The 16,385-nt window shown below is 49.4% G+C and overlaps 1 protein-coding gene across 18 annotated transcripts in view; it reads right to left on the reverse strand.

The window, feature by feature from the left end:
* Positions 1-16,385, reverse strand: part of CAMK2G (calcium/calmodulin dependent protein kinase II gamma) — a 173,379-nt gene that overhangs the window by 16,839 nt on the left and 140,155 nt on the right. For 10 of the 18 annotated variants that reach the window (XM_073352899.2, XM_073352890.2, XM_073352887.2 and 7 more), the window contains one exon: positions 2,251-2,283. The exons of the other annotated variants lie outside the window; for them this stretch is intronic. In XM_073352899.2, coding sequence (XP_073209000.1) covers positions 2,251-2,283 — 33 coding nt within the window. The remainder of the gene's footprint in view (positions 1-2,250; positions 2,284-16,385) is intronic. 18 annotated transcript variants of the gene reach the window in all.

A 16,385-nucleotide genomic window follows, 5' to 3' on the forward strand; every position in this document is an offset into this window, starting at 1 on the left:
AAGCTAGGAAAAGAGCAGCATTTCCATGCACACACCAGACACTCCATCTCAGTGTGGCCACACATTATCCTGCTCTCCGGCCTTCCGTGTACACTGCTTCGGCAGGGGTGCTTCTAGCCTGCTGGTGCAGACATGTGGGGGGAGCTGCCATGTGGCTGGACACCTGACTCAGCTCTGGAACAGGGGGCGGCTTCACTGAAAAGAACCTCCGAGGGAGCCACTACAACCCCAAACCTCACTGCAGAACAGCTGATAATCGCCCTTTAGGTCTCAAGGCCAGCTACCTCACACAACTCAGCCCCACAAGAGCTTTTGAAACGCATGCAGCAGACCTGTTCTCCATCCTGCATGGAACACCTGGCTGCCCAACCTGACCCCACTGCTGTCCCAACAGAACTGAAGGAAGAGGTAGTTCTGCACAGCGTATCAAGGTCCCGGACGTTCGCCAGCTGACCAGATCCACAGCATTGTGCTTAATTCCCCTATGAAGCCATTACGAAACCAAGGACACAGAAAATGTGACTGGCGTGCTCCACATATCTGTACCTTGTAGGGAGATGCCTGACCTAGCGACTTCTGCTCTTTGGGCCTCTGTGGCCATTTAACCAATTGCTCTTCACTTTCACAGGCAGGCACCCCACATATGGGCTCAGTAAGCAAACAAGTGAGCCAAGTGCATGCACACCCCTGCCCCTGCATGAGCACCAAGTATCCTTACAGATTCGTGCAGTACAGATGAAGATCTTGACTTCTTTTAAAAGAAGGCGGTCCACATAGGAAAGCATCAGGCCATTGAGAAGAGCTACTTGATATGACCAGTTTTGGCAGAACCACTGAAAGTGCTCTCTGAGCTAGACAATGAGAGACAGACAGACAACACAGAGGGTGCAAGAGAGAAAACAGACCAGTGACCATAGCACTAAGGACACAGGTGCCAGCCAGCTAGAAGAAAGGAAAGCAAACACTGGCCACCTGGGCTTGCCCTGTATTCACTGGTTGTTTCTCCAAGCTTCACTGCCCCAGTGATCCCTGAGACATTGTTTGGTTCTCATTTCCCAGCTGCCTTGATGCAACGAGCAGAGGGAGCGTAAGGGTAGGTGCTGATGTTGAGCAGAAGAGAAGAGGACAGACAGACACCAAGAACTCCTACCCCTACATTTAATACTTTGGGGATTGAGAGAAGGAGGGGCTGCAGCCCCGGAGTCAAATTTTGCCCTGGGGTATTCCAAGTGGTACTTTGGGATTTATTACTTGTAAAGTTTTAATGTGACCGAGGGAGGGCAGAATTCCCAGGCAGTAACAGAGAAGCTGACTCCTCTGCTCTGGCATCACTCAACATTGCTTGCTTTCCTGCCTTAGGGAGCCCCTGTTCTGTCTGAAAGGAGGCAAAGGCTGCAACGCAGCAGACGATACAGTAGATTCCTGCATGTTAGTTACCACCCACATCTCTGAGACAGAGACGTGGGCAGTAGCTACTAGGCTGCAGATGATCCCCTGGAATATGGCACTGGCTGGTTTTCTTTTTGCTCGCTCGAGATATCAGCGCATCGCCATTTATCCAACATGTTCTAGAGAAAGCAAACATATTCGGATGCATGAAGGGGGAATGGATACAGTGGGGAAGGTGTCACTGGGTACTTGATTCATGCTGGGAGATGTAACTGAGATCTGGATAACAGGGAGTTCTGGATTACAGGGATGACAAAGCTTTTCAGTATAGAATTGTAAAGAAAATAAATTAAGGGCTGCTTTGAGCCACCAGGTGGTGCTGTTCCTGCACCTTTTATTTTGTTAGCCTTGGAGCTCCATGAGAGGCCTCTGCCATATCAAGGGTGACTCCTATTCATTCCACACTGCAGAACTACCACCACTTGCTCTTCTTTTGGCACTTCTACAGCAAAACGACAAGCCCATGTTCAGACAAGACACAGCTCTGCTTTGCCGAGACCCACCGGGGAGCTGATGACTTCTCCATTTGTTTCTCCTTTGGATCAGCCGCCAATGGCAGGATATATTAAACTGCATTTTAAGTAGCCAGTTTTCTGTACATAATAGAAGCTGGTGACTGGCCAGCTCCTGACCAATCATGTGGCCTTTTCTGTGAGGACATGGACCTTTAAAGTGCAAGATGACTTTCCCCCCACAACCCCCACACAGACATGCTATGTAGGGTGATGAGCATAAGCTGAGCGTGCATGGTATGAGAATGGTGGACGCACGGATCACAGGCAGCTTACGGGAGGTGCTCACCATCAAATGCACACTGGAGCTCGACTTCCTTTTCTGGACACACCATTGAGAGAGGGGGAAAAAGAAGGAAGAGAGGCGATGAGAAGAAAAGCACAGAAACTATTCACCCGTTAGTGCCACCAACACTCCCCTGGGGCAGGAAGGAGAAGCAGAAGAAATGCAGACTCACGGAAAGGGTGCAAAGTACAGGCAGTGTTAACAAAGAACACCCCCACACACACGGGAGGGGAGGGACAGGACCAGGGAGAAGACACCCAACATGTGCAGAGATGGGGGCGAGGAAGGAGATACCCACATGCACAGAGCTGGAGGAGGGGAACGTTCACATGCAGAGGGGTGCCTGCAGATGCACCCAGATTGGGGACGAGGGAGAAGCACCGCTTCCCACAGAGAAGGGGCAGGCAGAGACCACCCCCATGCATGCAGATGACAGGGAGGGGTGCCAAGCACTCACAGGGCAGGAAAAGGAATGCACGTGGGAGGGCTTGGGGCACCTCCAGGTGCAGAGAACAGGGAAGGGTTCCCCATGCACACAGACAGGGGAAGCAAAAGGCACTCCCAAACAGAAAGGGGGAGGGGCAGGGGAGTTGATACACACTGCCAGGCACAGATGGGGGAGGGGCCCCCACACTCAGGGTCTGTCTGCACTACAAACAAGGTGTGTCCTTAACTTGGGTCAGCTAACCCAAGTTAAAATAGCACTGAAGGCATGGCAACTCTGCTTTTACCTTGCCTGAGCAGCTTGAACTCAGGCTATGGGGGAGCCTGGGGGCAAACCCTCCCTGTACCGTCACTGGAGCTAACCCCCAGGGGTCAGTTAAACTGTTCAATACCCACCCCTTCTGCAGGGTGACAAGCCCCCCTCCCCCCACCCCCGGCTGGTGTTCAGAGAGCCTCTCACACACAGAAGTGGGATAAGGGGCACAAAGGGCCTTGGTCCTCGAAGACATCTCTCCCCCCGTTTTGTTAGCTTATGGGTCCGCACCTGGCCTGGGCATGAATCCAACCTTAATCCATTGCTCTGCCAGTGCTCTCACACATGTACAGAGGAAGTCATACAGACAGTGTCATTCAGAGAAATAGATGCTCCCCTCAACACACACACGTAGCACCAGATGCATTCTCAGACACTCAGCATGGTTTGGGACCAGGCAGGCAGGGTATGAACAACTGCAAATAGAAATCTATTTCCTGCCTCATTCTGAGCCTGTATGTGAGAGTTTGGGGCTCTTGAGTAGTTGCAGACCTTCTCACATGTGGCCCACCACGCACCAATCTTCACAGAGGCAGCAGGAACTGGCCCTCATCCGCCCTATGTTCCAGGGCTTCCCCCAGCCTTCTCCCAGGGAATGTTAGCATCTCCACAAGCTTTTCTGAAACTTGGAGGGCCACCCAAAGGGCTGCAATTAATGATCTCGATGAAGATATAACCCCTAGGGAAGACCATTCAAAGGACCATTTTTGAATACCCACACACCACTTTATGGGCTTCAGAACAGGGATTGTCCATCAGCTAAGTCAGCCAGCCAAATCCAGTCTCCTTTTAGGCCAAGTCAGAGCAAAGCGATGGGCTGGGTTGGAAAGCCAACAGCAATGACCTAAGCATCATCGTGGAACATGACAGTGAATCCTGGGGCAACCAGAACCAAGAACACTGGCAACCAGCAGGGACACCTCTTCTCCTTCCCCCAGGGACAGATCTGTTTGTACTCTGCCACAGCTCCACTGGAGCCAATGGAGCCATTACCATTTACCCCAGCCAAGGAACCACCCCTCAAACTTTAGGCTTCACCGTCTTCTACAAATCTACGGAAGCATATGACAGACAGAACACAGTCTGATCTGCACCCATATGCTACAGGGAAGCTTCTCCCCGGGGGGGAGGAGGGGGAAATCAACCTCATTCTGAGCTTTGATACATTTCCAAGAAGAAGAAAAAAAGGGGGGGTGGGGAGGAGAGACACAAGAGATGAGACATACAGATCTTCCAGGGCAGTTTATATTCGATTCCCATCTATACAGTATCAGCAAGACCACTGGCACAACAGACTTAAATAACTAGCTTGTGAAAATGGTAAGCTAAGAAACAGTTGTCTGTGAGATCTCAGTATCAACGCAGGGTCCAAACAAGTAATACAAAAAATACAGAAACAACCACCCTCTACCTCTCTCCCCAGGAATTACACAGGGAAGAGGAAATCTCTAGCTCTCTGCAGATTTGAATGTTAACCCACTAATCAAAGTACAGCTTAAATTCAAACACCAGTAACCGAACAGGAAGGCCTCTGGAAGTTTTGGACACCACATAATCCCCACCCCGTATAACAGGAAAAAAATACCAGATAAACAATAAGAAGTGGATGAACAGATTTTAACTCACACAAAAAAGGTAAGGAAACTAATTGAAACCTGTGGGTAGTGATCGATCTATTGGGGATCAATTTATCATGTCTCGTCTCGACACAATAAATCGATCCCCGAACACGTTCCCCGTCAACTCCGTAACTCCAGTTCGCGAGAGGCGGAAGCGGAGTCGACAGGGGCGCGGCAGCGTCCTCACAGGCAGGTAAGTCGACTTAAGATATGCTGACTTCAGCTATGCTATCTGCATAGCTGAAGTTGCGTATCTTAGGTCGACCCCACCCCCAGCGTAGACCAGGGCTAAGATTGTTCCACAAGACAGATGTAGGCATATCTTACGACTAGATACTACACGACTAATCAGTGCTCAAAAACATTTTTTAAAAAAAAGCATCCATGTCAAAATATACTTGAGATTGTGACGGCACTTGATAATACTGTCTGGCACCCATGGAGAGAAATGCAGCCCACCACAGCCACACCAAATTGCCCTAGTGCAATAAAGCACTTCAAGCAGGGCCAGAATGATATCCAAACCCAAAACCACTCATTCTCCATTTACAGGCACTTCCAGAGGGCCCCTTGCAGTAGTATTAGCACACACAAACCATAATGGTAGATGGCGCTCTCCATGGAAGTTAACTTATCAAATTGCTCTTAAAACAGCCAAATAACCCCTCCAGAAATGATAAAATACTTGCAGTCTCCAATAGAGGAAAGCTTGCAGCCCACAGCAAATTCTACATTTAAATATCCCGACCATCTAATCTAAAGGTATCGATTAGAACAACCTTCCAATGGTAATTAGCGAAGTTACTAGAGGAAGAGCACCTGTATATTAACAGACAATACAAAGCAGGGAGAGATTCCTTGTTCAAACAGTTAAAGGTGCTTTCTTTTATTTAACGACAGCAAAAAAAAAAAGTGTGTTTCCAGATGCTGGAAATATGCCTCTGAGCCAGTGATGATGGAAACAGATCTCACTGTATTTACTGTTTTCCTGACCATGTGAGTATTCTAATGAGGCAACATCACGTCCTAAGAGACTGCCATAAAGTATCCCCAAATCTCTTTTCCTAACTCCAGAGGTCACAGTCAGGATCAGGGCCCCTTTGTGCTAGGTGCTGTGCACCAGATAGTCCTTGTCCCAAAGACCTTAACGTCTAAGATGACAAATAGCCAGCAGCAGGAGGAGCAGGATACAACCTACAGCAAACTGGCCATGGGGATGGTAGGCGCTAAGCTTGTTAGGTAACTCCTTTCTACAAAACAGAGGGATTTATCAGCCATACACAGCAATGCCTTTACCAAGTTTTGGGCTGGTCAATTCCTTATGGACTTCCAGGCGAAGTGAGTACTGAGAGCCATCTGAAGGAGGGGGCTCTGGCCTTACAGCCCTGTTGAAAGGCAGGCTGTTCCATGAACAAAGGAATATGCGAGGAAGCAGACAGTGGCCAGCCAAGTCGAGAATCACTGGTGGACTAGAGGATGCCGGGGCAGGCAATGGGATAAGGGAGAAGACTGAATAAGTAGGGAGGGGAAGAAACGTGAAGGGCCTTGAAGAACAGAACAAGAAGCTCCACCTTTACATGGTGAAAACTAGAAATGACGGGGGGATTCAGAGGGAGACGATGTGGTCAGACTTGGAGAGAGAAGGATCTTAGCAGCTGCCTTTTGACCTGATGTGTTGGCATGGTCTACACTAGAAAAGATTTACTAGTACATAGCTATACCAGGAAACTCTCCTAGCAGAGACACAGTTTATATCAACAAAAGATTGCTTTTGCCAGCACAGCTTTTATACAGGTTCCCTGAACAAAAACTATACCTGCAAAAGCACTTTTTACATTAGGGCTTTGGCTGGTATAAAAATGTCATAAAAAAATCACACCTAACAGACATTACTATCCATCGGAAGTCTGACACGTTTGCCTAGCTTTAGGTGGGCTGAGAGTTTTCAATGGGAGGATGAAAGGTAAGGGGGCCCAGTTGGCCACTGCCTTATCCTTTGTATCAACACTTGCAGCGGGAGCACAATACAGGTTATGACTGGAGTAGAAAATTGGTCTTGTGGAAGGACACGGGACTTAGGAGACCTGGGTTCTATACCAAGCAGAGGGACTTATGGAAATGGTTTACCCAGCGTGTTTGATGAGTTGGGGATGATGCGGTGGTGGGACCAAGGGCTGGCCTTTGGGAATAGGAGAGAGAGATGAACAGGAACACTTGTATTGTGATGGGAAGGAGAAGTTATGGAGGAAAAACAAGCAGCCACCCATGAAAGGAGAGCAGAATATCTACATTGGGACTGGAGTGCAGAATTTTGCCTTCGGTAACCACAAACAAATGAGCAGAAAACACAACACTTCCCTATGAATCATCACCCCCCCCCCCACCGCCCCCGAGCACAACAGCAGTAATCTTAGAAATGGCAGGCAGAAATCATTCTAAACCCCACAGAAAATAAAAAGCAGACTAGACGATGCTGCAGGAAGTAAACAGTGACTCAAATCAAGTTAGCAAGAGTAGTTCCTGCTCTGGAGAAGCAAACTGGGTTCTGGGGTCTTAGCACAAGTATTTTACACGGCTTCTGAAAATGCAATCATCTGCAGGGAATTTTCTCTCAATGTGAGACTGGAAAGAGCATTCGTGGATATTAACACGCTTGCTACAAAACGCATCGCTGCACAAAGTGTGGTTATTCTGGGGTTTAAAGGGTAGAGGAATATCATGACACTGATATTGGGGACAGAGAAGCTCACCAAGCAAGTCACTTCAGCTCTCTATGCCTGTTTCCTCCCTCACCCTCTGTCTGCCTGTGTCTTTAGACTGGAAGCTATGCAGCCAAGATTCTCTTGCTATGCGTATGTGGAGCCTTGATTTCAGCTAAGGCCTCTAGGCACTATTGTAATACAAATAAATCAGAAAGTGGAGTAACAGTTTCCCCCATTGATGGCTGGAAGCACATATTCCCAGACGTAGATAACTATTTACTGGGAAAGAAAAGGAGGACTTGTGGCACCTTAGAGACTAACCAATTTGAGCATAAGCTTTCGTGAGCTGAGCTGTAGCTCACGAAAGCTAATGCTCAAATAAATTTGTGCAACATGACAGTGAACCCTGGGGCAACCAGAACCAAGAACACTGGCAACCAGCAGGGACACCTCTTCTCCTTCCCCCAGGGACAGATCTGTTTGTACTCTGCCACAGCTCCACTGGAGCCATTACCATTTACCCCAGCCAAGGAACAGAGGAGAGTTTGGATCTGCAGCATAAACCTCACCACACCAAATGCTGAAACTTTTAATACTTTCCAGCCCAGTTCTCTCTTAAGCTACGTATACACAGCTGCCATTGATGACAGTGGAAGATGTGCATGTGAGAGATCTGAATGATGGTGTGGCGAGTTTGGGATGGGTGCAGTATGCATGAGTGGCAGAGCCATGAATAAAAATTACGTAGCTCATTCTGAGCATCGCTGAAACCTCCAGCGCCCCCACCATCCCATATATGCTGTGTGCAACAGAGAAACTGTTTTCAGACTGGTTCAGTGTGTTCATTAAAAGTTACTGGGACCATTTTTTGGTATCTCCCACCCAGAAAGCAAAGTGCTTGTTACCATGAAACCAAATGCAAAGAGCTCAGAGGCAAAAAAAATATAAATAATACATTTTAAACTACTAAAATACCTAAAATAGCACTTCTGCCCATAAAAATGTAATGAATGTGTAATCAGGTCTCCCAGGGCCCTCTAGGGCTAGGAATGAGTGCTGGACCACGACAAATCAATGGGACTTCCCTTGCTAAATGGGGAGTGCTACTGTTTGTAACCATGGGCAGTGACATGATCAACTTTAAAACTGTGATGTATTTATGTAGACAAAGATAATCGCTGATGCAGGAGAGAATCAGGACTATCCTTGGTCTGAGCCCAGTGGTTTTCTTTTGGGGGTGGGGGGGACGGATTCTGTATGAGAAGGGAAAAGAAAGATGCATTAGTGTGGCAGGTACATTTAAAAACAGCAGCTGTTTGGGATGTTCTAACAAGCCCTGGGGAGGTGCAATCCAATGGTTGGCAGAGGGCAGGTGAGACAGTCGAAAGTACACGATCCATTTATATTACATGGTGCTGCAATTTATCACACTGATATTACCCTGTAACCGGGTGGTCACTCCTTTCAAGGGTTTGGGAGCAGCCAGCCCTGTTCTTGAGAGGTGGCCAGCAGGGAGGCGCTGGGAAACAGCTAACCCAGCTGGGCAGCAGCCAGTGACTGGGTCTGAGTCCCAGCTGGAGAATATAAACGAGGGCCCAGCTCCATGAGGGAGCCTGGGGCAGGAGAGGCCTGAAAGTACACTCTCTGTGGCCTTCTGCAAATCCCCTTCGGCTGGAGGAGGACTTTAGCTACCAGAGGGCTTTACAATCGAAGGCCTTGTCTGCACTAGAGTTTTATTGACAAAAGTTATGCCGGTTTAATTAAACCGCTGTTGCATGTCCACACTAGCTCCTTGTGTCGGCAGAGCACATCCATACTAACAGCTCTTGCATTGACACAGAGAGCCGTGCACTATGGGTAGCTATCCCACTATGCAACTGGCCGCAGGGTGCTTTAGGAAGGGTCTGCAATGCCTCATGGGACAGGTACAGTATCATTTGATTTAGGTTTCTCAATCAAATCGTTCCGTGGGCATCCTAGTAGATTGCCAGCTGCTTTTCAACTGAAGCGTGGGGGGGAGTGTATATGTGAGAGAGACAGTGTGCGTTGGGTAGTGTGTGTGTGTCGACATGCTGTCTATTTAAGTTCAGACAGCCACCTGAGCAACCAATCCTGAAACAGGGGAGAGGGGGACACCCACATCAGCTCCTGGCTTTGCACAGCAGTTTTCCTCCCCTCCTCCCCCAGCAACAGAGGCCCATTCTTCCTGCCTGCCACTGTGTGCCCAGGAGAGCAGGATTCCACATTAATGGTTCTCTGCTTCCCTCTGAGTTCTCCCATAGCATCATTTCACATAATGTTCGATCAGTGCAAGTTCCACTTGCTGTGCAACCTCTACTGCCGTTCAAGCCCCGAATTCATCCCCCCAATCACAACCACAGCACACAAAAAGAGGCAAAGAGTGCATCGACATAGCTGAAATGTAAAAAGTTCTTTCCCCTTGTCCTCAGTTTTGCTAAAGCAGCAAAACATGGGGCATGGCTCATCTTATGGCCACCGACACTACTATGCTTGAAGTTGTGGGTAGGAGCTATGGAACCCACCTGAAACTTTACAACCTTTATTTCAGTGTGGCGAGCACCATTTGTCATATGTTTCTATTGCCCTTGTGGAATCCTGAAGGTGCCTGGTGATGGCCAATGTCACAGCTCTAAATTCTGCTGGCTGATCAATGCCCCAGGGATAAAGTACCTGCCTTGACAGGAGTTCAAATCCTGTTCAAGTTGTTTAATAATGGAGGGTGGACTGAAATATCACATCGCTTTGCTCAGCCAGATCTTGCTTTTGCTCAGTGACCTAAAACAGAGTACATTAGTTCTGTGCTAATGGCCTCACTGTACATTTCACAAAGATGCATGTGGAGGTTTGTTGCTAATCTGGAGGAGTCTGGTCACTGCAAACTGGAAGCCAGGGGAAAAACAGAGATTTTCTCTCTCACTTAATAAAAGAGAAAATGATACATTCCCAAGGAATCCAGTGGCAAAGGCTTCCCAATGGGTGGAAACGTGAGGGCAATATCATTCTGAGGAAGTGTGAGAAGCAGCCTAAAAGTGGGACATTCAGGCACCAGACTAGGCACCCCAACTTCGCCAAGTAACCACGTGAAACAAAGTACTCTGCCTGTTCACACCTGTTCTAAACCTGCATCTTATGTGCCAGACTCAGCAATGCTCATCTGAAACTTGTCTCTTTTAGGGGAAGGGGAGGCATGGGAGGGACACCCCAAAGCTGACAGGATATTTAAGGGGAAGGGAAGGCATGGGAGGGACACTGCAAAGCAGACAGGATATTTAAGGGGAGGGGGACATGGGAGGGACACCGCAAAGCAGACAGGATATTTAAGGGGAGGGGGACATGGGAGGGACACCGCAAAGCAGACAGGATATTTAAGGGGAGGGGGACATGGGAGGGACACCCCAAAGCTGACAGGATATTTAGATAGTAAAGAGGACAGAGCTGAAGTTGAGCTATCACAATAGGGGACTGAATGATAAACAGTCAGCTACCAGGATCCAGGAACAGACCCTCTATGCATTCCTGTCTCCAGCTCAGATCAGAAATGGACAAGGATGGCCAACCCAGAGACTAAAATTACAAAACACACTAAGCAGCAGCAGCAGGAGAAGCAAGCAGAGCGACAATGGAACCCATCTTTAGGCTGGTGGATGTAAAGACGTTAGAAGTCCTGTCAGCGGTGCTGCCCAGTTAAGGCAGGCTTGTGCCTACCTGCTCCGACACTGTGCTGCGCCCTAGAAGTGGCCAGCAGCAGGACCAGCTTCTAGGCAGGGAGGCCACGGGGCTCCGTGTGCTGCCGTGTGTGTATCCATCCTGGTACTGGCAGCTTCCGGGGCACAGTGTAGTCCACTGTGCCAGGACACGGTGCCTGTCTCTGCACCCCGGCTGTGCCACTGACCGGGAATCGCCAGAGGTAAGTCCATACCCCTACCCCGTGCCCCAATCCCCAGCCCTGAGGCCCCCGAAACCTGGAACCCCTTCCTGCAGCCCAAACCCCTCATCCCTGGTCCCACCCCAGAGCCTGCACCCCTAGCCCAGACCCCCTCCTGGGCCCCAACCCCCTGCCCCAGCCCTGAGCCCCCTCCCACACCCTGAACCCCTCATTCCTGGCCCCAACCTGCAGCCTTCACCCCACACTACAACCCTCTGTTCCAGCCTTGAGACCCTCCAGCACCCCGAGCCCCTCATCCCCAGCTCTGTTGGCTCGCAGGCTTCAACAATTTTCTTCAACTGGGTCCCCAGAAAAAAGTTTGAAAACTACTGATCTAGAAGACAGAAGAGTATGGAATGAGAAGGTGCCAGCTGCTGGTCAATCAATATAGCAGCACTGAGGTGACCCAAGAAGCAGCCTCCACTAAGACCAAGACGAGGATGGCATGCGAAGGGAAGATAGGTTAAATCTTTCATGTCAGAGGTCTCTGAAACGGTGCAACTGCGTGGCAATCAGATGTGCCAACCCAGCTCTGAGTGCAGGACACAGATGGCAATGTAGCCTCACTCAGCCAGCCTGTTAGCTGAAGGGAAGAGCCATTGCAGTCATGGACACCACTGGAAGACAGAGAGAGAAGCAACAAAACCCCTAGGATGGAGAAGAATGTTCACACCCAGGTAACATGGGAGAGAGAGAGAGAGAGAGAGAGGTCTGCCCCGAACCCGAGTGCTTCCAACCACAGTGTCGAGTAAGAAGTGATATGGGTTGGTCAATGGAAAAGCTTCCATGATATTTAGCATTAGACCCACACAAGTAAAATACATTACCAAGCAAAAATATTTGTTTCTCTATCTCTTTAGCAAGTTTCAGAATTCAGGGAAGCAAGGAACGGAAAGCACCAGCTAAAGCCAGACAGCCTTTGTGAAAGGGCTGTGAAGACTCCAACAGCTCTCTAGATGCCCTTCAATCTTGCTTTAGAGCACCCACTGTCATCTCAGTCCTGCCCATCCTGTGCAGTGCACTGCTCCACTGTTCCCCTCAGTTCTGACCTCCTCCCCACTACTGGACTGCTAAGCTTCCTTCAGGGCTAGGAGAATGCGTCTTAGCTTTGTTTCCGTTGAAGAGAGCAGAGCGTGCTGGTGTTTGGGAGGAGAGAGTTCACATGTGACCATTTGCTTACAGTCCCCAGATATGATACAGCGGCAGAAAGGAGGTACCTGTTTTCTGTGCATACAGAGCATTCTGTTCAAGAGAACAAATGCTCCTCCTGCACATTCCAGGGGCTTCATTCTCTGCCTTCCCACACAAGCTCATTTGAACTTTAGGGGTTACAGTTATTCTGCAGGGCTGATGAACGCTCTATAGTTGTCAAAGGTGAATCCAGCTTTATTCTTTTCAGGGAAAAGGGTACCCAACACCTTCGGGGACCTGCTCAGCATGTACACTTCATGGAGGAGTAAAATCTCTTCCAAATATAGGTCTCCTCCCTACCACAATGCCTCCAAGCAAAAGGCTGCATGTCAAAGACTGTACAGGTTCCGCTTCTGCAAGGGTTTGATCTAGAGTAATAATATTCACCCACCCTCCCCAGGGAGCCTGGGGAATAGTAAAAGGTCTCTGAGGACAGCACCATTTCACAAGCCTGGAAGATTCCAATAAGACATGCAGTTGCATGATCTGCTTCTTTTTCAGCTTTTTCTTTGAGCTGCTGGGAGACGCTGAAGCAGAGACCTGCTGTTCTTAAGTCCACAGCCTTCCAGGACCAGCCCTGCCTCCTCCGTTTTGCTATGATGTTTTACGAAGCAGCCAGTGAGAGACTCCTCAGGCTAGTAACCAGCCTCCTTGCATCACTGAACAAGAAGAGCTGGTGCATAGACATGTGTCTGGTAACAGAAGCAAGAGCCTGTGTTCAGACAAGGAGACTCCCACGTGGAGACGTTTCATAAGCAACAAGGAGTCTGGTGGCACCTTAAAGACTAACAGATTTATTTGGCCATAAACTTTCCTGGGTGAAACACCCACTTCTTCAGATGCATTTGGGCATAAGCTTTCGTGGGTAAAACACCACTTCTTCAGATGCATGCATGCAACTGAAGAAGTGGCGTTTTACCCATGAAAGCTCATGGCCAAATAAATCTGTTAGTCTTTAAGGTGCCACCAGACTCCTAGTTGTTTTTGTGGTTACAGACTAACACAGCTAACCCCTGATACTTGGTTTCATAAGCATGCGCTCTAGAGGAAAGACTTACACATTTCATGTCTTTTTGGCTGGGGGGAAAGAAGCCTAGTATTTCACTCAAATCTCATCAGGGAGGACACCCCCAGCCACAGAAATGCTGCATTACACCAGAGCACCTACTACAGCAACAGAAAAAATAAATGTATCTCCACTCCTCACCAGCCTGCTCTGGGTAATTGCACCTTTATGCCATGGAGCCTTCCAGGGGCCAAGCCCCACCACTACCTCAGTAAGACTCAGTCAGTAGGAGAGAACAGGATAATTATTGCCTCAGCATGCATGACATAAAACCCCCAGCAGGAGGAGAACAAAAAACAGTCACAGGGTAAAACAAGGAGGGAAATTGTTCCAGTTACAGGGCAGCATCAGAACATAGCAGCAGCCATACTGGGTTGGACCAATGGTCCATCTAGCCCAGTGTCCTGTCTGCTGACAGCAGCAGGTGCCTTGTACACCAGAGGGAATGAACAGAACAGACAATTATCGAGTGATCCATCCCGTCGTCCACTCCCAGCTTCTGGTAATCAGAGGCTGAGGACACCCAGAGCATGGGGTTCCATCCCCGCCCATCCTGGCTAACAGGCATTGATGGACCTAGCCTCCAGGAACGTATGTAGTTCTTTTTTGAACCGCATTTTAGTTTTGGCCTTCACATCATCCCCTGACAATGAGTTCTACAAGTTGTCTGTGCATTGTGTGAAGTAGTACTGAATGCAGTATTCAAGGTGTGGGCATACCATGGATTCATATAAAACGGTTACCTACCTTTCATAACTGTTGATCTTCGAGATGTGTTGCTCATGTCGATTCCATTCTAGGTGTGTACGTGCCCAGATGTGCAGCAGAAGATTTTTGCCTTAGTAGTATCCGTAGGGTTGGCAATGGCGCCCTCTGGAGTGCCACGCTCATGCATTGGTATATCAGGCGCTGCCGGTCCTACGCCCTCCCAGTTCCTTCTTGCCAGTAACTCCGACAGAGGGGCAGGAGGATGGGTAATGGAATCGACAGGAGCAACACATCTCGAAGAACAACAATTATGCAAGGTAGGTAACGGTTTTGCCTTATTCGAGTACTTGCTCATGTCGATTCCATTCTAGGTGATTCTCAAGCAGTATCCCTGTGGCAGGCTCAGAGTTCACAGTCATGGGGCTTGCAACACTGCTCTGCTAAAGCCAGCATTGTCTTGGGCTTGCTTGGTGAGTGCACAATGAAATGTAAACGTCTGTATAGACAACCAAGTAGCAGCCCTGCAGATATCCTGAAATGGCACCTGGGCCAGGAAGGCTGCCGACAAAGTCTGAGCCCTAGTCGAGTGTTCAGTCACGGTCACCAATGGAGGCACTTTTGCCAGGTCATAGCAGTAACAGATGTAGGCTGTGATCCAGGACTAAATCCTCTGTGAAGACCCTGGGTGACCTCTCATCCTGTCTGCCACTTCAACCAACAATTGCGTTGACTTACAAAATGGCTTGATGCTGTCGATGTAGAAGGCAAGCGCCCTCCTGATGTCCAGGGTGTGCAATTTGTGCTCCTCTTCTGATTTGTGAGGCTTCGGAAAGAAGACAGGTAAGTATATGTCTTAGCTGGTATGAAACTGTGAAACCACCTTGGGCAGGAACACTGGATGCAGTTACAGCTGGACCTTGTCCTTGTAGACCACTGTATAGGGTGGCTCTGAAGTAAGCACCCTGATCTCAGAGACCCTATGGGCACACATTATTGCAACCAGGAAAGAAACTTTCCAGGAGGAGGAGGAGGAGGAGGAGAAGGGAGCTAAAGGCTCGAAGGGAGGACCCATGAGCCATGACAGCATGAGAATTCAGGTCCCAGGGAGGGACCAGATCCCTGGGTAGAGAGGCTCCAGACCTTTCAAAAACCAGACCGTTATGTCGTGAGTGAAAACTGACTTGCCCTGGAGCAGAGGGTGGAAGGCAGAAATAGCAGCCAAGTGGACTTTGATTGAAGATAAGGACAACCCCTGCAGCTTGAGCTGCAGAAGATAGTCCAGGATCACCTGCAGTGAGGCCTACTCAGTCCGGATACCCCGGTCTGAGGCCCAGCATGGGAACCTCTTCCACTTGGCCAAGTCGGTTGCTCTGGTGGAGGGCTCTCTGCTACCCAGCAAAACCTGCTGGGCCTGGGCTGAGCATTCTGTTCGTCTGCATTTAGCCAGAGAGACAGCTGCTGTGGGGGGACCACTGAAAGGTTTATCAGCGGGCTGAACCCTTGCTGCCAAGGCTATGCAGGAGCGGCCAGAATAGCCTTTGCCCTCTGCTGTTTACTCTTCATGAGGACTCTGTGGATTAGTGATACCGGCAGGAAGGCATACATCAGAGCCTCCGAACATGGGAGCAGAAAGACGTCTGACAGGGAGCCCCTGTCCAATCCCCGGAATGAGAACGCATGGCATTTCCTGTTCTGATGGGATGTGAACAGGTCCACCTGTGGAGTCCCCCACCTCCGGAAGATAATGCTGACCGCCTCCGGGTGGAGCAACCACTTATGATGAGACGAGAAGGTCCTGCTGAGGCAATCTGCTACCACGTTCTTGGCTCCAGGCAGATGCATGGCCAACAGATGGATGGCATGCCACACACACAAGCCCCAAAGGTGGAGAGCTTCTTGGCAAAGGGTAACACATCGCCGCAGTATTGTCTGTCAGAACCTGCACTACCTTGCCCTTCACATAGGGCAGGAAAGCCTAGCAGGCCCGGCAAACCGCTTTGAGCTCCCTGATTGTCCCACGACAAGGCGGCCTTGCGTGCTCAGCTCCCATTGGGCTCCCCAGCCCAGGTCCGAGGCATCAGAAATCAGGGTCAGCAACAGGGCCGGGGTCGCGAAGGGAACTCCCTCCCACACCAATTTGGGGCTCAAT

This window comes from Lepidochelys kempii, chromosome 7 (assembly GCF_965140285.1).
Source record: "Lepidochelys kempii isolate rLepKem1 chromosome 7, rLepKem1.hap1, whole genome shotgun sequence".
Taxonomy (NCBI): domain Eukaryota; kingdom Metazoa; phylum Chordata; order Testudines; family Cheloniidae; genus Lepidochelys; species Lepidochelys kempii.